Genomic DNA, 23,481 nt, shown 5'->3' on the forward strand with positions numbered 1-23,481 from the left:
CCATGTCTAATGTGTGTTCATGTGCTATTTAAGTGGCTCAAGCATTACAACAAAATCTATGGGCTACAAAACCTAGCTAAAAAACGTTAGCTGACATGGGCTAGTTGATCTGGACATTTCTGACAGGTTATACATAGCTCTCTAAGGTATGTAATAACTGACTAGACAAGAGGAAAACGGATTATGCACTATCCAATTTCAACTATTACAACTAGTAAGTTAGACCCCCGCTCCCCCCCTGCCACTGATCTAATGGATTGAGACAGCTTTTACCTGTATGCCAATACAATTGTATTGTTGGACCAGACTTCATAATGCACATCTGTTTGTTCAGTGCTTTAACCTCATAAATGCAAGCCATCAAAAGGACAATAGTTAGGCATAATCAATTGTTAGGCTACTGTCAATCCATCATTGCCTCAACAACACCCTGTTATGGGACTGATATCTGCCACACTGACATATTCATGATGTTGCATTATAAGCTACTGTAACAAGGCAGTTGGGAGCTCGTTAAGCCTACCAACAACCTTGCTGTTGTTACAGAGCTCATCCACCTGTGCCAAACTGGTCCAGACCGCTTGGCTGAAGATGTAGTGCGCACAGCGCTTTGAAAATAAAATATTGGCCGAAGGGAAGTCATCGACTGCAACTGGATTTGTACATCGCTGCTCTATAGCCGAGCCCACATAAGTGATAAAGAAGAACCCACACCCATTCACTAGACTGGAGTAAACAGGGCAAGCCCAATGTACATCATCACCGCGTCGGTCAAAGTGCGCGCAGATGACAGTTCGAGGCGGTGCTTTCAGGCTATGCTTTATTGCTCGGGAGGGGGACATTGCTGAGTCGGGCGTGGGAGTCAGGCAATCTTTCCTATTCTATCTGGGTAAATGAAAGCTGACAACTAGACCACTTTATTGCAGCGTCCACCACAGACTGTCTCGGGTGTCTTGCTGCGTCTAAAACTTTGAATTGTGGCCCCTCGCCGAGGAGCACTGCAACCCGCTCGAAGAACGACGGACGGACGGACAACGCTCATCATCGCGAAATATAGGTAATTGACGCTCAAAACATCCCTCGTTCAGTCACCCTGGCTGAAGTTCAATCAATCGTGTATGGCCGTTTACAACTTTGCCTACATATTGCCTGTGAATGATTCGTTGCGCCGCTGCCAAATATGGGTAAGATACATATTTCAAGAGAGAGATTACACTATCCCTCGCCTCGCCCAACTGATCTCAGTTGGTTTCCTCGGTGGGCAAAACCTAGGCTACTTTTTGAGTGGCAGCCTACTCTGATACTAGGTTACATCTACAGCTTCATGGTCCCAGTGGTACGTTTCTCCCCTTAACCTATAACCTAACCTTTAGACATGCTTGCTAGCCTGGAGGTTGCAAAGGAAATGTGGCATAGCCTAGGATAGGCTAACCTACTACTATGATATAGAGGTGTTAAACTGTCACCTCTATATTATGGCTCAATATTGTAGACCAGACCGCTTTCCTTTTCTACCTGTCTGTAGATAATGTTATCCCTCTATGTGATTCCTGATGCAAGGAGCCTTGTATGGATGGAATATGTTGACATCCTTGCAAATATTTGTCAATGCAGGATAATTGGTGGAAAAATACAATTTGTCTATTCAATTTATGTTCTTGTTATGAGAAGAACAAGCCTAGTTGTCACCTAAAACAGCTGACAAACCAACACATTGCTCAGCACACAACATAATCACACTTGCATCATTTAGAATTATGACTACTGCTGCTTGTACCTTCTGTTATATGTTCAACATGTTTCCTATACCATATTACATCTTTATGGGTAATGAAACCACAAACAGTCAACTTTCAATTTTGTAATTTGTGTATGTATTTTTGTCTAGACATAATCCTATTGCCATCTCAATGGAAAAACAATTTTTATTGTAGTTTTTAATTAAATGTTTTATTCGTTTTTTTAAATTGTAAAGCAATTCAAAATATAATATCGAAAAACAAACAGAGTATACAAACCAGTCAGGGGAATAAATACATTCTATAAAAACCTTATACAAATTACAAACATTCAACGTTTTAATAGCTTTTTTGTTGTGGGAAGAAGAAATTGTGTTTATCGTTCAATTTCATTCTCAAAAATAATAAACAGAGTTTTTTGACTGATAAATTTACATGTATGAATTATGGATTTTAGATAAAATAACAATGAGGTTGATTAAGAAGAAAGACTTTGCTATACTTTGTATTTCAGTGTAATTTCAGCATTTTCATTCAAGTTAAGTGAGGTCATCAGTTCTTGTTAAAACGACCATTTCCTGGTTTCCCTCTACACTGAAGGAGAGGATGACAAAAAAACATTCTGGAAATACTGGCTAGTCTCCTATTCAAGTCATACTTATCAGATCATGCTGCACATGTAAATAATCACAGGAAAACATCGAGAGAGGCATTCCTGGTCAGGTCAACCTATTGGTTAATAAGCGAAAAGACAATCTCTACAGATTAGACGCATCAGGAAGTGGGTCACACTGGGAAAGGATCTTCTCTCTGTCTGTTGTTGCAGAGAAATGAAATGAATCTAACCGGGTTCAATAGAGCTAAAGAGAGTGTGTGTGTGTTGTCTGTGTGTGTAGGCCCTGCCCCCAACTTATGCTCTATCTGTCACCTGGGGCTGTATGGCAAATGGCCCATGAACACAGCAACACAACTCAAGGGCCTCCCCATGGAGGGGCCAAAATGTTGCTCTTTTTACACCAGGTGTGTCAAACTCAATCCATGGAGGGCCTAGTGTCTGCAGGTTTTTGGTTTCAGTTAAGACCTAGACAACCAGGTGAGGAGAGTTCTTTACAAATTAGTGACCTTAAATCATCAATCAAGTACAAGGGAGGAGTGAAAACCCGCAGACACTCAGCCCTCCGTGGAATTAGTTTGACAAGTGGTCTACAGTATCCAGAGGACTGACTATTGAAATATGTGTTAGATACCAAACATGGATGCTATAGTGTTATTCTATCTGAACGTTGATATCTAAAGAGAACTTTGGTGCCATCTAAATGAATCTAATGATGTTTAATATACAGTACTAGTCAAAAGTTTGGACACCTACTCATTCAAGGGTTGGAATCACATATGGAATTATGTAGTAACCAAAAAATTGTTTAACAAATCAAAATATACTTTATATTCTTCAAAGTCGCCACCTTTTGCCTTTGACAGCTTTGCACACTCTTGGCATTCTCTTTACCAGTTTCACCTGGAAGGCATTTCCAACAGTCTTGAAGGAGTTTCCACATATACTGAGCACTTGTTGGCTGTTTTTCCTTCACTCTGCGGTCCAACTCATCCCAGACCATCTCAGTTGGGTTGAGGTCGGATGATTGTGGAGGACAGGTCATCTGATGCAGCACTCCATCACTCTCCTTCTTGGTCAAATAGCCCTTACACAGCCTGGAGGTGTGTTGGGTCATTGTCTTGTTGAAAAACAAATGATATTTCCACTAAGCGCAACCTAGTGGAAGCAGAATGCTGTGGTAGCCATGCTGGTTAAATGTTCCTTGAAGTCTAAATAAATCACAGACAGTGTCACCAGTAAAGCACCCCCGCACCATCACGCCTCCTCCTTCATGGTTCATGGTGGGAACCACACATACGGAGATCATCCGTTCACCTACTCTGCGTCTCACAAAGACATGGCAGTTGGAACCAAAAATCGCTAATTTGGACTCATCAGACCAAAGGACAGATTTTCCCCAGATTAATGTCCATTGCTCGTGTTTCTTGACCCAAGCAAGTCTCTTCTCCTCATTGGTGTCCTTTTAGTAGTAGTTTCTTTGCAGCAATTTGACCATGAAAGCCTGATTCCCGCAGTCTCTTCTGAACAGTTGATGTTGAGATGTGTCTGTTACTTGAACTTTGTGAAGCATTTATTTGGGCTGCAATTTCTGAGGCTGGTAACTCTAATGAACTTATCCTCTGCAACAGAGGTAACTCTGGGTCTTCCTTTCCTGTGGTGGTCCTCATGAGAGCCAGTTTCATCATAGCGCTTGATGGTTTTTGCGACTGCACTTGAAGAAACGTTAAAAGTTCTTGAAATTTTCCGCATTGACTGACCTTCATGTCTTAAAGTAATGATGGACTGTTATTTCTCTGCTTATTTGAGCTGTTCTTGTCATAATATGGACTTGGTCTTTTACCAAATAGGACTGTCTTCTGTATACCACCCCAACCTGTGACAACAAAACTGATTGGTGACTACCTCATGAAGCTGTCTGAGAGAATGCCAATGGTGTGCAAAGCTGTCATCAAAGCAAAGTGTGGCTACTTTGAAAAATCTCATATAAAATATATTTTGATTTGTTTAACACTTGGTTACTACATGATTCCCTATGTGTTATTTCATAGTTCTGATGTCTTCACTATTATTCTACAATGTAGAAAATTGTAAAAATAAAGAAAAACCCTTGAATGAGTAAGTGTGTCCAAACCTTTGACTGGTACTGTATCTCTGTGGTAATTTTTACTCTGTTCAGAGTAAAGATCTCTGTTGTACTCAGCCCACCCCCTTAGGTCATCACACCTAGTTGTGATCCCCTTTTCAAGAGGATGTTGGCCGGTTCTATCTGATTGGATATCTTAGTTGTTTTACTTTTGGTTTGTTCTATGGTTGGTCAACAATTGATTTTGAATATAAACAAGTCTGATCTAGTATAAATGGAATGAAGCTATTTTGTTCTCTCTTGCTCTGCTATCACCCTACGGCACGTGTCAAACTCATTCCACGGAGGGCCGAGTGTGCGTGTTTTCCCTCCACCCTTGTAATTGATTGATAAATTAAGGTCACTGATTAGTAAGGAACTCCCCTCACCTGGTTGTCTAGGTCTTAATTGAAAGGACAAAAACAAAAACCAGCAGACACTAGGCCCTCCATGGAATGAGTTTGACACCCCTTCCATCCAGAAAAGGTTGTATGAAAATGCTCCTCTTATAGACTGCTTGGCCTGAGCAGGTCTGCTTAGTTCATGCTTTGTCTTGTACATTTTAAGATCTACATGCCTAGAATTATGCTTTTGCCAGTAATGCCTTGTAACTCATGGTTTCGCCTTGTATTATGGAACTCATTCATCCTACAATTAGATACTTGCATTGTTATTCGCTTCTCATGAACATTTCTTGATCTTAGTCAGCTAAATTAAAAAATACTTCATTGCACATTGTTTAACTATAATATTAAATGGCATGATAGTCAAATTAATGAAATGTAGATTGTTAAATATCAGTTAACCCTGTGTTTGTGTTTTTCCAATTGACAGTGTGATTAGTAAACAATAAAAATACATATAATTTGCTCCCTGTGCACAGATTGTACATTTCAATGGTTTTATAGAGGCAGGTGTACAGTAACAGAGGAGAAAAGGTCCTCCAAACACGTAGCAACGCTCAGAGAGTGAAAGTGGCGTGGTTACAGAAGGGAAGGGTGCACGCTCACAAGTCCAGGCGGGGTTTGTGTTTTGTCTGTATTCAAAGCACCACGGTGTTCCACGGGACTGCCTCTGCCCACAGCCTGTTGCGGATGTTTTTATGGATGTCAAAAGAGTGATGGGCCATACACTCATTGTTTGGTAGAAATAAAAAATTAAAAGGCAACAAGCTGTGTCTCGCCCACATTTTACAGAAATGTGTGATTCATGCATAGGAGCCAAAGTCTGTTTTTCCACTCAGACAAACCCTGCCTGACATCTGACATTTGTTGTTTACGTCTCAAATATAATTCAATTTCTGTAAATGTAATAACTTAATTAGTTATCTGATCTGACATTAGAAATTGCGCTCACTTCAGATAATGTACAAGAAAGATACTGCCGGTGCAATAGGAAGACTAAACAAGTAAAGGTTGAAGTTCCAGGAACGCAAATTTCATTATCAAGAATTTTCACTCCAGCTCTGTTGTCAACACTCAACAAAAATATATTTTTTATTTTGTATGAAACCTGAGAAGTGACCTCATGAGTAAGGGTCCATTTTTAGAGTGAGGGAGTATTCCCCGCTCACAGCATGAGTCACAGTACTAGCATCTGCATGTGGAATGCAATCTAGTCTGTGTGGCCTTTAGTTTAGAGGGGTAGAGCTGAGTAGCGTGGGAGGAGAGGCGTGGGCGCAGGGGAACACTCATAGCGGCTGGCTGGCTGGGCTGAGGGCTCCCCCCCGCCCTCCCTCCCTGGTCCACTCCACCCGTGAAAATGCGCTGATGGACCGCAGCTGATGTAGGGAAACACTTTCCATAGCAACCAAGCATGCCCTTCATTCCCTCTGTTAACCTACTTGATGTAATCTCTATAGACCATCTAGGTTGGTGCCGAAAATATTTTGGTTTCTATTGAAAAACAACTAGCTATGACAGTATGAGGTACGCTGTCACTGTGCAAAGCAAATGACTGTTTTTCAACCACAAAATTTGAACAAACGTTTAAGATTGGTTGTTGCTCTCTAGCCTAACTGTTACAAAACAGTAGATTTCCTTGACAAAAGGTGTGGGCGTCTCGACAGCTTGCACGCATGGAAAAAGTGAATCCCCACAGCTATACCTTGAAACTAACCTTGTAAGGATGGACTGCCTATATGTAAACTATAGGTTATATACACTGAATTTAAGAAGGATAATTGGGATACCTACTGCACTGCAATATGGTAAACAAAATATATGTAGTTCTATAATCTATACCTGCACAGAAAAAATGAAATGTACACAGATCCTCTCCTGAACTCCCTTATGACTTCATCTGCTTGCGTCACAAAATGCAATGTATATTTCCAAGTACAGATGAACAATCAGTCATGTTGAATTGATTGCTGGAAAATGTACCAAATAATGGCCTAGCCCAGGAAGGGACAGGTGGCTACTTGTATACACAGGAGTATAAAGAACACAGGGTCATTCCATTTTATTTCAGCAAGCCATGACATCCACCATCTCAGATCGTTCTGAAATGGTTTCCGTAGTTAAAAACAGATAAGCATTCCTGCAACATTATTTTGTTGAAAGACAATTTTAACTAATTGATTGCACCCAAATTGGCCATTTCAATTTATAGGATTTTTAATAATATTCAACAAATTTAGTACCCAACATCTGATTTGGACCAAACCTCTTCTTAACAATGATTAAGATAAAAATTGTTCAGACACCCCCAAACCCCACACCAAGCCCCACCCAATGTCCAGAATACAGTATCTGTTCTCTGTCTGAAAAGTAGTATAAAGCTGCGGTTTGGAGTATAGTTTATTCATACTATAATGTATTCTCAGTGAATTTGGTGATGTTTTCTTCCCCCTGTTCAGAGAAATTAGCCATTGAAGTAACTTGTATTCTTCCCCATAAATTAGTTCCAAAGTACCAGGTTTTGCCCAATAGATACTGTTTTTCCTGCTAATGCCACACCCTTTTATACATTTTTGCTGGTCTCTTATGTTTACTAAATGATAATAACCTTTTCATTAAAACTTGAAGTAAAAAATAAAAAAAACTTTCGCTCATGATAAAAATAAATGGGGCAGCAAGTAGCCTAGTGGTTGGACTAGTAACCAGAAGGTTGCAAGATCGAATCCCCGTGCTGACAAAGTAAAAATCTGCCGTTCTGCCCCTGAACAAGGCAGTTAACCCACTGTTCCTAGGCCGTCATTGAAAATATGAATTTGTCCTTAACTGACTTGCCTAGTTAAATAAAGGTAAAATAAAAAATGGTGTGCTCACAATTCAAGCGAAAGCTCCATGAAACAATTCAGTTGGCACTTCTCTTATACTTAATCTGTGTCCAGTAGGTGTCCAGTAGGACCCTGTAGGTGTTGTTTATTCCCTTTAAAAAGTCTGGATTAGACCATTCCTGGTGAACAAGCAAACCATTAGGCTACAGCAGTGCTAATGGTTTCAATGTTATGGTCTCCAACTAAGGGTCTTCGATGGTAAAATTCACAAACACACACTATGTGGTGTTTTGCAGTGGTAATGGTATTGGGTTAGATTTAATGGTAAGTGTCACTAAACACACAACATAAAGATGTTTTCTAATAATTGTATTTAAAAACGTAAGACTGCCATGCAATGGTTTATAATTGTATTATATTATTAGGGTTGTCACAACAGTCACTAGGCCATTTCTCCATAACATGTTTGGGCTTGTAGGAAGAGTCTTCGTAGGAGAATTGCAACATAGAAGCTCTTTGAGAGGTCTATCCCTATTTCTTTGGACTATTCAAGGATGAAGTATTAGTTGCTAAGAGAAGGACAAACTGAATTGCTTTCATGGAGGACTGGCTTGACTTGTTATGACATCATTTATTTTAATCACGAGTAAAAATGTAATCGATTTAATATACACGAGAACAGCAAAATGGATAGTAGGGTAGCAGGAACAATCTACTTCAATGGCAAATTTTTATGAAATATATATATTTTTTTTACCAAATTCACTGAGAATAACATAGTATGATTATACGATACTCCAAGCTGCAGCTTAGAGACTACTTGACCAACATAGAGAACTGATACTGTATACTGGCCATTGGAATGGGCTTCATGTGGAGTTTGGGGGGTTCCATGGGTGGATTTTGACCATTTATTTAGATTCCTCATGACATTGTTAAGAAGAGGTTTGGTACAAATCAGATGTTGGGTACCATATTTATTGAATATTATATGAATCCTCTAAATTGAAATTGCCAATTTTGTGTGCAATTAGCTTAATTTCTCAGAGTTAAAAAATGTTTGGCAAAATAATGTTTCAGGCATGCCCATCTTATCTGTTTCCAACTACAGAAACCATTTCAGCACAATCTGAGATGGTGGGTGTCGAAATCCTCTTTCTTGTGCTTTTTGAGATGGAATGACTCCACGGCAGATAAGAACCTGCTGAGGTTTCTGTTGTGCCTTGATAGATGGTTGCCTGGATCTCCCCCTTTCAGCTCTACCAATCTACTCCCATGTTTATCACAATCAGCACAATCCTGACCTGTAGGGGTAAGGTTAGGATGGGGTGGCTCATGATAGGGGCCAATTTCGACTTAGTGCTTTTTTATATATAGCACACGTTCTGTCTGTTAGTGATTTCCAGTCTACAAGTAAAAATCCTGCGTGCAAATATAATATCTGATCAGGATGTAGTGAATCAGATTTGACCCAGGTTACCCTGGCCTAAATCATGTCAGACAAGGGTGGTACATCGTCTGTCCGACATGAGGGAATAGAGACATGCATATGTCAGCGTATTGCTTTGAAGGGCATACAGAACTGCCATCTGCCATGTTGCCACAGGCAAGGCAAGGGAACTGATCTAGAAGTAGCCTCAAACTGGATTTTCCATGTGTTGTTTAGAAGCACTACTTTAGTCTGCTCTTTGAGATGTTTTGATTTTCTGCTTTCAAATGAGCAGAAATGAGCAATTAAAATTTTATTTGATAGATTATTTGAACTGTATAGTAAGGCCCTAACTGGAATCCAAAATGTTGCATGATGTGCAGTATAAAATAAGTCATTGTAGTTCTTTTTAAAAGCCTGCCATATCAACAAATGGCACTTTCCTGTCAATTCTCTCCTCTCAACTGATTGGCTGCCTAAACAAAACTGCTAGGCAACACTGATAACCTTTTTGAGGGGAATTAAGAAGGGACAGCGTGACCCTTTGTTAGCACAGAGAGATTGTTGTTCCACGTCACATTGAATGTGGGCATTTAGGAGTTTATTATTTAGCTTTTCTCAGCACTACTCCATGACTGACAGACTTTTGATTGCTGTAGATATAATACTGACTGTCTGACCTATACTCCCGTAGTGCTATTAGGTACTGGGACAATAACCCATTTTAAAATGGAGATGATTTGTTACATTATTTTATGATTTGATCCAAAAAACGCTGTTTTTTGGCTGATATGAAGAGAGACATTGTGGATGGAGAGATACAAAGATGAAAAGGTTGACACTTGCCAGACTATTTCAGGAAGAGGTGTTGGATTTTACAGAGCAACGCATGCAAATTGATGAATGAATAGAAAACTGGGTCAGACAACACTCTGTAAAAGCTTTGGGGAGACTAAAACTCTTGAGACGTATAATGTCTCTGGTGTGTCTGTGGCCTGATACTGCTTATGCAGAGCTTGTATTGGGGCCACGGGGCGTTCTAAAGTACGAAATGCTCCTTGAAGCTGCTTATGCTTGTCAGCTTAGGACTGGGCTACTGTGCATTCTTTTGCTCGTTGTTACATCAACAATGTCATTTGAAACATGGGCGTGGAAAGACAGGTGTTTTTGAAACATTTGCTCTGAACACTATTAGCATCATGACTGGAGATGACTAAAGGACACTGAGGGTATTTGCAAGCCAATGCTGGTGTTGAACTATGTGGTTCATGCCAATTTACAGAAGTACATTTTGTGGGTTGTAACAGGCCGTTGCTAACCTGTTTGCATGGTGTGAGGATTTGAAGCGTCTTTCTAAACAAAGCCTTGCCTTGTGAGTTACTACCTAGCACTGTTATGTTCAGCTTACAATTCTGGTTTGATGTCTGAGCCGCCTCCATTTCACATTCACAGAGCAGAAGACTGATGTAACTCGTTTTCCTCTCCTCTCCTCTCACCCTTTTCTGCACTGGTGGTATGTGCAGACGCAAGCAGCATGTCCGCCCCCACAGACCCAGAGGTGAAGGAGCTGAACCCAGTCGACTTCATCCAGCTACAGCAGTACATTGACTGTGAGTACATGCAGGCAGGAAGCCTCCTCAGCCCTGCTTCGCCTTCCCCTTACACCCACACGCTCTCATATGTGGAAGTGGTGATGACTGTCTCTTACTAAGTATCTGCAAAATGTTGCCGCATTGGGCCCACAATTTTTCTTGGTAGATCTCTGGATTCAGACATTTTGTGAACATCAATTTTAAGGAAAATTAAAGAATAGAAAACTGGATTTCTTATCCTAGTGTCTGTTATCCATTTGAATGCCGTAATACATCTGTCATGTAATACACATGTCATGTTGCTATGTAGAATATTATATATTTGTAGTTTCTGCCTACAGAAAGTGTTCATACCCCTTGACTTAATCAACATTTTGTTGTTACAGCCTGAATTCAAAATATATATTTTTTCTTCCTCACCCATCTACACACAATACCCAATAATGACGAAGTGAAAACATGTTTTTAGAAATGTTAGCATATTTTATTGAAAATGAAATATCTAATTAATATATCCCTGAGTCAATACTTTGTTGAAGCGCCTTTGGTGGCGTTGTCTTGGGTATGTCTGTATCAGCTTTGCACATCTAGATGTGGGGATTTTCTCCCATTCTTCCTTGCAGATTTTCTCAAGCTTTTATTAAGTTAGATGGGGAGCGGCGGTGAACAGCAATTTTCAAGTCTCTCCACAGATTTCAAAGCGATTCAAGTCTGGGCTTTGGCTGGGCCACTCGAGGACTTTCACATTCTTGTTCTGAAGCTATTCCATCATTGCTTTGGCTGTATGCTTGGGGTCATTGTCCTGTTGGAACGTAAATCTTCGCCCCATTCTAAGGTTGTTTGCACTCTGAAGCAAGTTCTCATCAAGGATTTGGCTCCATTAATTTTCCCCTCTATCCTTACTAGTCTCAGAGTCCCTGCCGCTGAAAAGCATCCCCATAGCATGATGCTGCCACCACCATGCTTCACGGTAGGGATGATGTTAGACAGGTGATGAGCTGTGCCTGTTTTTCCCCAGACATAGCGCTTTTCATTCAGGCCAAAGAGTTACATTTTTGTCTCATCAGACGACAGAATCTTTTGCCTTATGCTCTGTCTTTCACCTGCCTTTTTGCAAACTCCAGGCGTGCTGTCGTGACTTTTTCTCAGGAGTGGCTTCCGTCTGGCCACTCTCCCATAAAGCCCAGATTGGTGAAGTACTGTAGAGACTGTTTTCCTTCGGGCATGTTCTCCTATCTCAGCCAAGGAACTCTGTAGTTATGTCAGATATAGACCTCATCATAATTCTATATCGGCGATCTTCGGATGGTTCCTTGGACTTCATGGTATAGTTTCTGCTCTGACATGCACCATCAACTGTGGGACCTTATATAGGCAGGTCTAAATCAAGTCCAAATAATTGAATTGGCCACAGGTGGACTCCAATCAAGTTGTAATGACATCTCAAGGATGATCAAAAGAAATTGGATGCACCTGAGCTCAATTTGGAGTGTTATAGCAAAGGGGTGTGAGTACTTTAATTTTCAATAAATTTGCAAACATTCTAAAAACAAGTTTTCACATTGTCATTATGGGGTATTGTGTGTAGATGGGAGAGGGGGAAAAAATAATACATTTTTCATTCAGGCTATAACACAACAAAATGTGTAATAAGTCAAGGGGTATGCATACTATCTTATAGTAATACTTATAGTTTCTGATTATATACTCCTTCTCTGTAACAATCATTACTTAGACATTCATGTTTGTAGTACTCTAAAATAAGAAAGTGTGTGTGTGTGTGTCCTGTGTGTCCTGTGTGTCTCTTCTCCTCCCAGACTGCACGCTGAAGGTTAAAGATGTGCTGAGGGAATTTGATGCAGATGGCAGGCTGGCCCAGCACAGACATGGAGAGGTGAGAGGAAACCATGGCCAGGTTGATATCGACCCAACCACAACTCATGTCTGCTCTCAGTCCCTCTTGATAAATGTCTGTGGTACATTACTACATTAATACACAGTTTGCCGTGACATTTGAGAGTGATTGTTATGCTCATGTGATACCCATTGGTTTTCTTTTTAGAAAATCTATAAAAATTTAAACATTAATCATGTTGATGAATATGACATGACTACCTAAGAGCGCTGTATATAAATCAAATCAATTAGGAGAGAATTGTCTTCAGGGGTTGATTGAGTTTTGCAAACCGCTGAAGGTACTAATGGAAATTACCTCTTCAAATTGTGCCAATTCTGCAAGTTCTCTGACTGACGTTGTGCTGGCATCATGCAGAGTAAGCCATTAGGTGATTTAACGGGACAGGCTTTCCAATATTGCCGATATCAGCAGTTGGATTTGCCAAATAATTAGGGTAAATCCAATCTTCTCTCATAAGATGGATAAAAACAACACATAGCAACTGGGACTTACGGACTTAAGCTAGGGGAAACAATGGGTTACAGAACAGAAAGACTGATATTTCTCAATGAGGATGATGAGACAGAAGCAGCAACTCTCGAAGTAGAGTCATTAAGTGGAAAATCTGACTAAAAGCATTGATCAGTATGGTTATGTACTGTATACTCTGTTGTCGGGAATCTCTTCCTTTCTCTCCTTCTCTACCCAAGTCTTCTTAGCATTGAAAGGGAAAGGGGGATACCTAGTCATTTGTACAACTGAAATGTGTCTTCCGCATTTAACCCAACCCCTCTGAATCAGAGAGGTGCGGGCGGCTGCCGTTGAGCTTGGGCTGCCTTGCGGTACCACAGTGTATTACTGGGGCAGTTCTTTAGCGTATCACCCAGGGAAAAGCAACTACGACCAGAAATGGGTTTGTGGTTCAGTATTCCAGAGGGAGTTCTCATTTATGGCCCTTAAGCAAATTACTCCCCCTAAGTTATTCCAGGAATATCAGGCGGCACAAATGGATGAAATGTGATTTTCTTGGGTATCTCCCAACCTGTTATAGTGTGAGATACAGACAAAGTTCTCAGATGAAGTTTGTGGTTCAGAACAGGTTAAGCGCGTTGGGCCAGAAATCAAAAGGTCACTGGTTCAAATCCCTGAGATGATTAGGTGAAAAAAATCTGTTGAGCAAGGCACTTAACCCCAATTGCTCCTGTAAGTCGCTCTAGATAAGAGGGTCTGCTAAATGACTAAAATGTTAAAAAAATAAAGTTTTGACCAAATCCCCTCATTGTAACGTCTAGGAATTATTATTATCTGCACCCAAATCACTGTGTCCTAAATCAGAATGTTTTGATAAGAATCATGATATCTCTGTTATCTTCCCATTTTGTTGATTGATCAATCATTTGAATCATTGATTGATTGATTGATTGATTGATATCCCATCCTCTGCTTCAGTGTATCAATGAGGAGGGCTTCCGTCTCTTCCTGAAGACCTATCTGGAGGTGGAGGACTTCCCTAAGGATCTCTGCCAGCGCCTCTTTCGATCCTTCCAGAGCGGAACTGAACCTGACGGGCAGGACAATGCTAGTACGTTTATTTACCCTCGCGTAGACGCATATTATTGTCTGACTATAATCAGCAGTTTCACTATTCTCGGTGCTAGTTCATTTATCAAAGTCCACAGACTGCACATGATATTGTGTGCTCTATGTGTTAACTTCCCCCTCCTCCTTCACCTCCTCTCTCTCTCATAGAAGAGGTATTTTTGAAGGACGTTTCGTGTTACTTCTCCCTGTTGGAGGATGGCCAGCCCAGAGACAAGCTGGAGTGTGAGTCTTGATCCTGTTTTCTCCACCATGTAGCAGCTCCATACTGCAGTCTCTTTTTATAGATATTTTGTTTGATGGCTTTGTCCAAGATTTTTACATGCCAATTTCTCCCTCTTTCAGTTGCTTTTAAACTGTACGACAGAGATGGCAATGGCGTCCTTGACAGCTCCGTAAGGCAATTAGTCATATTTTTTATGATCTACATAGAAATGGGTAATGTACCAGATTACCCATTTCAGTGTAATAACAATGTAATAACATCTAATGACTGGCTGTTGAAGGAGATATCACCTTATACCCTTTAATTTCCATAAGGTATATCAGTTCTTCAACTAACAATAACTTATGCTCTCCTGCCTGTATGAACCCAGGAGGTGGACCGGATCATTGCTCAGATGATGCACGCTGCAGATTACCTTGGCTGGGATGTGTCTGAGCTGAGACCAGTAAGTGTGGTCAAATTTGGGATTTCTAACAATAACTGACTATCATTTTAATAGAGGGGAAAATACCTAAAGTCTTCTGCAAATATCTGCTGCACAAACAGCCACTCAAGAATGCTTATTTAGACATTAAGTTATAAGGCACTTTCATTTGTTCAGGTGCTGAAGGACATGATGATGGCCATCGACGCAGACAGCAGTGGCACGGTCTCTCTGGATGAGTGGGTGGAGGGAGGAATGAACAACGTCCCCCTGCTGGTGTTACTGGGTCTGAAGGTGGGTGAGCCATATTCACCTGCTGGTTTGTGTTCATTAGGGACAAAATGGAAGAAAACTAACTGAAACAGGGAGGAACTACCTGAACTTGTCCAATAATAAGAAAGGCTTGTTTTTTTCCATTGCAAAACATTTTGCTACAGTGTGCGTTAATGAATACAACCCTGGTGTTACTAGGGCTGAAGGTAGGAGTTGGACAATCCATCACTCATTCCTCTTTATTGCGTCAGCAGGTTTTGTGTGGAGCCTGGGCTGGGAGGAGTACACATGATGCGTCCCCTTGATCTTATTTCCTAATGCATGTTTACGCTGCTAATGTACTGTTTTTCTACCAGCTTTAGCAATATGTCACAGCCTCCACCAGTCTCTGGAGTTTCTTTTTCATCTCTCTCTCTCTCTCTCTCTCTCTCTCTCTCTCTCTCTCTCTCTCTCTCTCTCTCTCTCTCTCTGTCTCTCTGTCTCTCTGTCTCTCTGTCTCTCTCTGTCTCTGTCTCTGTCTCTCTGTCTCTCTGTCTCTCTGTCTCTCTGTCTCTCTGTGTGAGTGAGAGAGCGCACACACTCTCTCTCCCCCTCATCTCGCCTTCTGCAACACCCTTCTGCTGACTCAGTGCTGCGGGCCTGCTAATGTCACATCTTTCACATATACCACATCTATGCACCACCAGCAGAGTGAGTTAAGCTTTTTCCACTTTAGCTGTTACTTTTCCATCTAACATCACCATCTTCATCAATTAGTAGTAACTACAACGGAAAGGAAGGAAATAGATATTGATTGCTACAGTATAAAGAGGAAGTGATTATGTTTGAAACAACTAAACTAATTGGGGTGGCACAGCACTCTGATCTCCCAAGACTGTGATTTGGAAATACTAGCATCTGAGAAAATATCTTGGTATAGTGGGTAGGCCTACTTATTGATAATGCAGTTTGCTTCTTGGTCTGTTAGTTGACTTCCCGGCAAAGTGGACTGTCTGGCTAGCTGACTAAAGGTCTGAACTGTAAACTGGTCTTTCTCGCGCCCCTACAACAATGCCAGGGACTTCCCCTCCGGCTATTTCAGGCCACCAATGAGAGTCAGAGCTCTCTCACTTTGCTGAGTTCAGGGGCTATGCTTCATACACATACACTGACTGAAAGTCTGGCTTTGAGCTGAGGCACCATGAGTCATTCAAACCAATGTTTGTAAAAGCATTTGTTACTGTCGATTTCTGTCTAATCTAGATAAGGGCATATATAATCTGTGACCTTGTTAGTGTTATTTAAAAACATTCATTCCATTCTCAGAAAATTATAACTTTCCATAAAAACCACAATAACTTTAGTAATGTTCAGAAAACCTAAGAATGTTATTTAAAAACATACACAACTTTCTGAAAGTATTCATGCCCGTTGACTTATTCCCTTGTGATAGCCTGAATTGAACATGGATTCAACAAATCACACCCATCAACACACAATACCCCATAATAAGAGTGAAAAACATGTTTAGAAATGGTTGATAATTTATTGAAAATTAAATACAGACATATTTCATTTATATAAGTATTCACATCACTGAGTCAATACTTTGTTGATGCACCCTTGGCGGCGAGTACAGCTTTAAGTCATCTTGGGTATGTCTGTATCAACTTCGTAAATCTTGATTAGGAGATTTTCTCAAGCTCTGTTAAGTTATATGGGGAGTGGTGGTGAACAGCAATCTTCAAGTCTCTCCTCAGAGTTCAATGGGATTCAAGTCTGGGCTTTGGCTGGGCCACTCAAGGACTTTCACATTCTTGTTCTGAAGTCATTCCAGCGCTGCTTTGGCTGTATGCTTGGGGTCATTGTCCTGTTGGAACGTAAATCTTCGCCTCAGTTTCGGGTTGTTTGCACTCTGAAGCAGGTTCTCATCAAGGATTTGCCTGTATTTGGCTCCATTCATTGTTCCCTCTATCCTTACCAGTCTCCCAGTCCCTGCCGCTGAAAAGCATCCCCATAGCATGATGCTGCCACCACCATGCTTCAAGGTAGGGATAATGTTAGACAGGTGATGAGCTGTGCCTGTTTTTTTCCCCAGACATAGTGCTTTGCATTCAGGCCAAAGAGTTACATTTTTGTCTCATCAGACGACAGAATGTTTTGCCTTATGCTCTGTCTTTCACCTGCCTTTTTGCAAACTCCAGGCGTGCTGTCGTGACTTTTTCTCAGGAGTGGCTTCCGTCTGGCCCAGAAAGCCCAGATTGGTGAAGTACTGTAGAGACTTCTGGCAGGTTCTCCCATCTCAACCTTGGAACTTTGTAGTTCTGCCAGAGTGGTCATTGGGTTCTTGGTCACCTCCCTGACCAAGGTCCTTCTTGCTCAGTTAGGTCAGACGGCCAGCTCTAGGCAGAATCTGGGTAGTTTCCCAATGGAGACCACTGTGCTCTAGGACACTTTGAACACTATAAATTGTCTTATACCCTTCCCCAGATATAGACGTTATCACAATTCTTTCTCGGAGATAAACGGACAGTTTCTTGAACTTCATGGTATAGTTTCTGCTCTGACATGCACTGTCAACTGTGGGACCTTATAGAGACAAGTGTGTAAATCATGTCCAAACAATTAAATTGGTCACAGGTGGACTCCAATCAAGTTGTAGTGACATCTCAAGGATGATCAAAGGAAATTGTATGCACCTGAGCAAAATTTAGTGTTATAGCAAAAGGCAGTGAATACTTATGTAAATTAGATATTTAAATATAGCATTTTCAGTAAATGATTTTACATTCACCCCTTGCAACTCTTCTACGGACTCTGGAAGAGTGCGTCCTCCAAAACACAACCCTGCACTGCCCGCTTAACCCGGAAGCAATCTGCACCAATGTGTCGGAGGAAACACCACCCAGCATGCAGGCACCCAGCACACCACAAGGAGTCGCTAGAGCGAGGCGGGACAAGGAAATCCCGTCCGATCAAACTCTCCCCTAACCCGGACGATGCTGGGCCAATTGTGCGCCGCCTCATGGGTCTCCCGGTCACGGCCGGCTGTGACACAGCCTGGGATCAAACCCGGGTCTGTAGTGACGCCTCAAGCACTGCAAGGCAGTGCCTTAGACCGCTGAGCAACCCGGGAGGCACTCTCTATCTTCTTTAAGTGTGCACACTAATTGGCCACACCTGACACTTAATGAGTGCTTGTTTCCTTTGAAATGAGGTCCGTTTGAATAGACTAAAATGAACAGCTTTGTATGTGTAAAAAACCCTGGTATGCTAGCTCTACCCTGGTGGCGCAGTATACTAATTCCATGGATAGAGAATAGCTGATCATACGTTTGAATTTCACTGATGCTGCGTCACAATAGAAATATGTTTTTCACGCAAATTCATTTCTATCTGTACTTGCAGTGTCATTAAAAGTCTTATTGAAACATTCACTAAAGGTTTTAAGGAAGTTATTTTAAAAGCATCTGAATAACCTTTACATTTTGTTCTTAGTGTTAAGAACTTATATTAATAACCATAAGAAAACATTCAGAACATTTAGAAAATGTTCTCAGAATGTTGTTTAATTAGCTTCAAATAACCTATAATTTCCGTTCTCCGAGCATTACTAAAACCTCCCAGGAAAACATCCAAGGAACTCAAGTAAAGGTTCTCAGAACCTCCATGCAACCTAAAAACAATGTTTCCAGAACGGTCTGGAATGTTCGCTTTTGTTCTTAGAATGTTTTAGAAAAAATCTGTTTTACCGGTCAGAAAAGGTAGTTCCCGCGACCAATCTGAAAACCAAAAACACCCTACACACATTCCCACAATTTCCAAGGAACTGGGCACACACTGGTTGAATCAATGTTGTTTTAACGTCATTTCAACGAAATTATGTTGAACCAATGTGGAAGAGACGTGGAAGTGACATGTGTGCCCAATGGGAAATGTGCTAGCTGGGTTAGGATTGGTGTTGATTATTTTTGCTGCTAATAGAATCACTAATGGCAGATGACACCCCAATTTCCAACCATGAGCCAATATTAGAATGAGATGTGTATCAATGCTTGCATTGCTTACATAGTGCTTTCCAAATATGATTAATATGATATGATTATGCGGAGTATAGACATTTACTCTGAGATTCAGTGTTTGTTCTAGAAGTGTGCAAAAATTGTCAGCAAACTACATAAAAATAGATTCAAAAGCACATACTTTATATATTTCATTGATGATAACGTAATATGTATTTTCTCTCCCTCCACCCCCAGATGACTCAGAAGGATGGGCAGCACCTGTGGAGGATGAAGCATTTCAACAAGCCTGTCTACTGCAACGTTTGTCAGAGCATGCTGCTAGGACTAAGGAAACAGGGACTTTGCTGCACCTGTGAGTCACTGTCTAGTCTCACCACTAGAGGGCAGTACAATTTAACATTCTCAATCCACTCAAAGCTCATTTTTGAGCAGAAAGACAGACATCTATCTTGATCATGTAATTGAAAGCAAGTTAATGAAATCTCATACTCATAATCGGATTACGCTAAAATGTATGCTAAAATGTATGCTAAGATATGTCATAATGACTTATGACATCCCTGCATTGCAGTATATTTCCAAATAATTTTCATAGAAAAACAATGTAGTGGCAATGTTTATTGCCTACTTAATCGTCACCCTCGTTTCTAGTCTTGACTAACATGATTAATTAAATCAATAAACGAGAGAGAATGACAATAATAGTTCAACAATGGAGACACGTAATGCATTGTTTACTTGCCTTTGTTTTCAAGGCTGTAAATACACGGTCCATGGACGGTGTGCCAACATAAACCCAGCTCCCTGTACAAGGACCTATGTCAAGTCTAAGAAAGACACAGGGGTAGGAGTGTTTTTTTCCAAACAACTGAAAATTCCATTGTAAAATGTTATCTTAATATTTCCAATGCCTCTTCATTCTTAGTGTATGTTGTAATTTGAATGTCTGAGCCATTCTCTTTGTCCCTGTTTATGTACAGTATGTCTGTCTTGCATCTTACTGGGCCTGTGTCTCCTGCCTCAGGTTCCAACCCATGACTGGGTCAGTGGGAACTGTGACTCTGGGAAGTGTGACAAGTGTCAGAAGAAGATCAAGAGTTATCACGGGCTGACGGGAAAACACTGTGTCTGGTGCCACTCCATGGTGAGGAGGGAGGGCTCCTGAGTAGCTCTGTGGTCGTGTGAGTCAGGCCACTTGGAATTATTAGGCCAGATGTGTTCTTCCACGCAGAGGATTTGCATTACAATCTGTTGTGATATCTGTTAATGGAGTGGTTTTGAAAGAGCTACGTCTGGAACTACATATTTTAACAATAAAACACTGGGGTGTTTTTTTGTTTTTTTTTAATAAAAATAAAAGACTCACAACTGTAAAAAAATAAATATATATAACATAAGCACTTTGTGACTACTGTTGATGTAGAAAGGGTTTTAGAAATAAAATGTTATTGGCTTTATTCATTAATAATTTGATAAGAGCTAGCTATATCTCTGGCTGTGTTACAGCGCCATGATGACTGTGCCTCCCAGGAGCCCTCCAGCTGTAACTGTGGACCTCTCAGAGACCATATCCTCCCCCCCTGGGCTATCTACCCTGTTATAAAGGTACTGGATCACCTACTGCCCTGTTAGTTGTCCAACACTGTAAAATGGAATATACTGTTTAAAGCTCACAGATATATGTTTAGGAACCTCAACTGTGCGAAATAACTTTTTTCTTATCTTAAAAATAACATTCACTCGCATGCAATGGTAATAGTAGGATATCTCAAATTTCCAGCTTGAGAAACGATACATTTGGTTATCATATTGTCATTGCTTCTTGTTTTATTTTGTGCCTCTGGGGGATCCTCATGAAATTAGAACAAAAAAGACCATGATTTGGGATTTTCACTATATTTAATTAATCAAAGGGTCCTTTTGGATGAAGGATTGTTGAAATATATTTGACATTTGTATCTTAAAGCAGCAATCAGCAGTAGGAACAATAACAAAGTGGCCTCCCACCCATGGTTCAGTAAAAAGCTGAGGGATGGGGTTGGAGGAATTTTAATAGCTCTCAAATTCATAGACAAAGTCAGGATTGACCGTCCATGATATCAAAATGATAGTTTTGTGTTTGTTTACATTTTCTTTGTTTACAAACATTGGAGAAAGAGAGCTCATATTTGGAGTTCTGATGAGTAACAGCAGTTGAACTAAGCTCATGAGGCATTTATAAGATATATCATTAATTTATAAGTCCAAAAATAGATGTAGCAACTGCAGATTTCCCATTTAAAGCATAATTGAGAAGTAATTAATTCAAATTGGAACATTTGTGACTTCATAATGTTTCATCTGTAAGTGCTACAAAGCAAAAATTGGTGTCTGTAATATGAATAGTATTTTGATGTCAATGACAATTTTCTTACATTAATTTATGAATATTGAAATAAATAAACATAAATATTGAAAAGATGCCATTTTAGATTTGGCAAATTTTTCAATATATCATTGAACATAATATTCTACAGGCGTATCAAAGTTATGACCCATTTTAAACCTACAATATGTAACTTTTTGGGCGACCTGACCAAATGCACATAGAAATGTGAGTTATAGATCTGTCAATCTCATTGAAAGCAAGTCTAAGAAGTGGTATATCTGTTCTATGTGTGCTATTTCTAGGCTTCCAGTTCATAAATTTTTGTGTCTTTTACTTTTGGTTTTGTACACCAGCTTCAAACATATGAAAATACAATATTTTTTGTTATGGAAAATATTTCACAACGGTTTAGATGGTACAAAGATTCTCTACACTATACTTGCTTGTTTTGTCACAAACTGAAATGGCAGAGCGATTTCTGTATAGTGCAGCTTTAAACAGAGAAATTGCCATAGTAACCAATCACACTCCTCCTTTTACTTGTATCATTGCACATTCTGCAAATTACCAGCAGAGGTCAACCATTTTGAATCAATTTTCACATTCACTCTGTTGGTAATGCATACAAATTGGATCATAACTCTAAAAGTAGCAGAGATCCAAATCTGGAACTGTGATATGCCCGTTGATCAGTGGGGGCTGCTGAGGGGAGGACGGCTCATAATAACGGCTGGAATGGAGTCAATGGAATGGCGTGGAAACCACGTGTTTGATGTATTTGATACCATTCCACTGATTACGCTCCAGCCATTACCACAAGCCTGTCCTCCCCAATTAAGGTGCCACCAACCTCCTGTCCTGTAGACGTAGAGTATCATCATGTTTAACAAGATATTGAACATTTTGCCAAATCAAGAATTTGATATTTTCAATATTCATAAATGAATATAAGAAAATTATTATTGAAATCAAAATACTACTTATAGGCCTCCCGAGTGGCGCAGTGGTCTAAAGAATTGCATCGCTGTGCTTGAGGCGTCACTACAGACCCGGGTTCGTTCCCAGGCTGTGTCACTACCGGCCGTGACTGGGAGTCCCATAGGGCGGCACACAATTGGCCCAGCATCATCCAGGTTAGGGGAGGGTTTGGCCAGGGGGGCTTTACTTGGCTCATTGCGCTCTAGCGACTCCTTGTGGCGGGCCGCGCGCCTGCAGGCTGATTTCGGTTGTCATTTGAACTGTGTTTCCTCCTGCACATTGGTGCGGCTGGCTTCTTGGTTAAGCGGGCGGGTGTTAAGAAGTGGGTCATGTTTCGGAGGATGCATGACTCGACCTTCGCCTCTCCCGAGCCCTTTGGGGAGCTGTAGCGATGAGACAAGATCGTAATTGAATATCACGAAATTGGGGAGAAAAAGTGGGGTAAAAATACAAACAAAATAAAATTATAATAATACTACTACTCATATATTACAGAGCAAGCGGTAAAGCTTCATGAAACCAATGTTTGCTTTGTAGCACATACAGCTGGAACATTGAAGAAGTCCTGGGTAAGGCCAAAATGTCACAAATATTCTAACTTCAATTAATTATTTCTCAATTATGTTTTAAGATTCAAATGTACACTGAGTGTACAAAACATTAGGAACATTAGCACTGTACTTTCCATGATATAGACTAACCAGGTGAATCCAGGTGAAAGCTATGATCCCTTATTGATGTCACTTGTTAAATCCTCTTCAGTCAGTGTAGATGAAGGGGAGGAGACAGCTTAAAGAAGGATTTTTAAGCCTTGAGACAATTGAGACATGGATTGTGAATGTGTGCCATTCAGAGGGTGAATGGGCAAGACAAAAGTGCCTTTGAACGGGGTATGGCAGTAGGTGTCAACCGCACTGGTTTGAGTGTGTCAAGAACGGCAACGCTGCTGGATTTTTTTCATGCTCAACAGTTTCGTGTGTATATCAAGAAT

The 23,481-nt window shown here is 40.6% G+C and overlaps 1 protein-coding gene across 1 annotated transcript in view; it reads left to right on the forward strand.

The window, feature by feature from the left end:
* Window positions 1–594: 594 nt before the first annotated feature.
* LOC129860709 (diacylglycerol kinase alpha-like) overlaps window positions 595–23,481 on the forward strand; it is a 34,054-nt gene continuing 11,167 nt past the window's right edge. Inside the window, exons 1-12 of the mRNA XM_055931389.1 lie at window positions 595–1,057; window positions 10,653–10,739; window positions 12,539–12,615; window positions 14,068–14,200; window positions 14,368–14,442; window positions 14,563–14,612; window positions 14,814–14,888; window positions 15,045–15,161; window positions 19,379–19,496; window positions 19,900–19,988; window positions 20,169–20,288; window positions 20,651–20,749. Coding sequence (XP_055787364.1) covers window positions 10,664–10,739; window positions 12,539–12,615; window positions 14,068–14,200; window positions 14,368–14,442; window positions 14,563–14,612; window positions 14,814–14,888; window positions 15,045–15,161; window positions 19,379–19,496; window positions 19,900–19,988; window positions 20,169–20,288; window positions 20,651–20,749 — 1,029 coding nt within the window. The 5' untranslated portion in view covers window positions 595–1,057; window positions 10,653–10,663. The remainder of the gene's footprint in view (window positions 1,058–10,652; window positions 10,740–12,538; window positions 12,616–14,067; window positions 14,201–14,367; window positions 14,443–14,562; window positions 14,613–14,813; window positions 14,889–15,044; window positions 15,162–19,378; window positions 19,497–19,899; window positions 19,989–20,168; window positions 20,289–20,650; window positions 20,750–23,481) is intronic.

The sequence above is a fragment of the Salvelinus fontinalis genome, chromosome 8, assembly GCF_029448725.1.
Source record: "Salvelinus fontinalis isolate EN_2023a chromosome 8, ASM2944872v1, whole genome shotgun sequence".
Taxonomy (NCBI): domain Eukaryota; kingdom Metazoa; phylum Chordata; class Actinopteri; order Salmoniformes; family Salmonidae; genus Salvelinus; species Salvelinus fontinalis.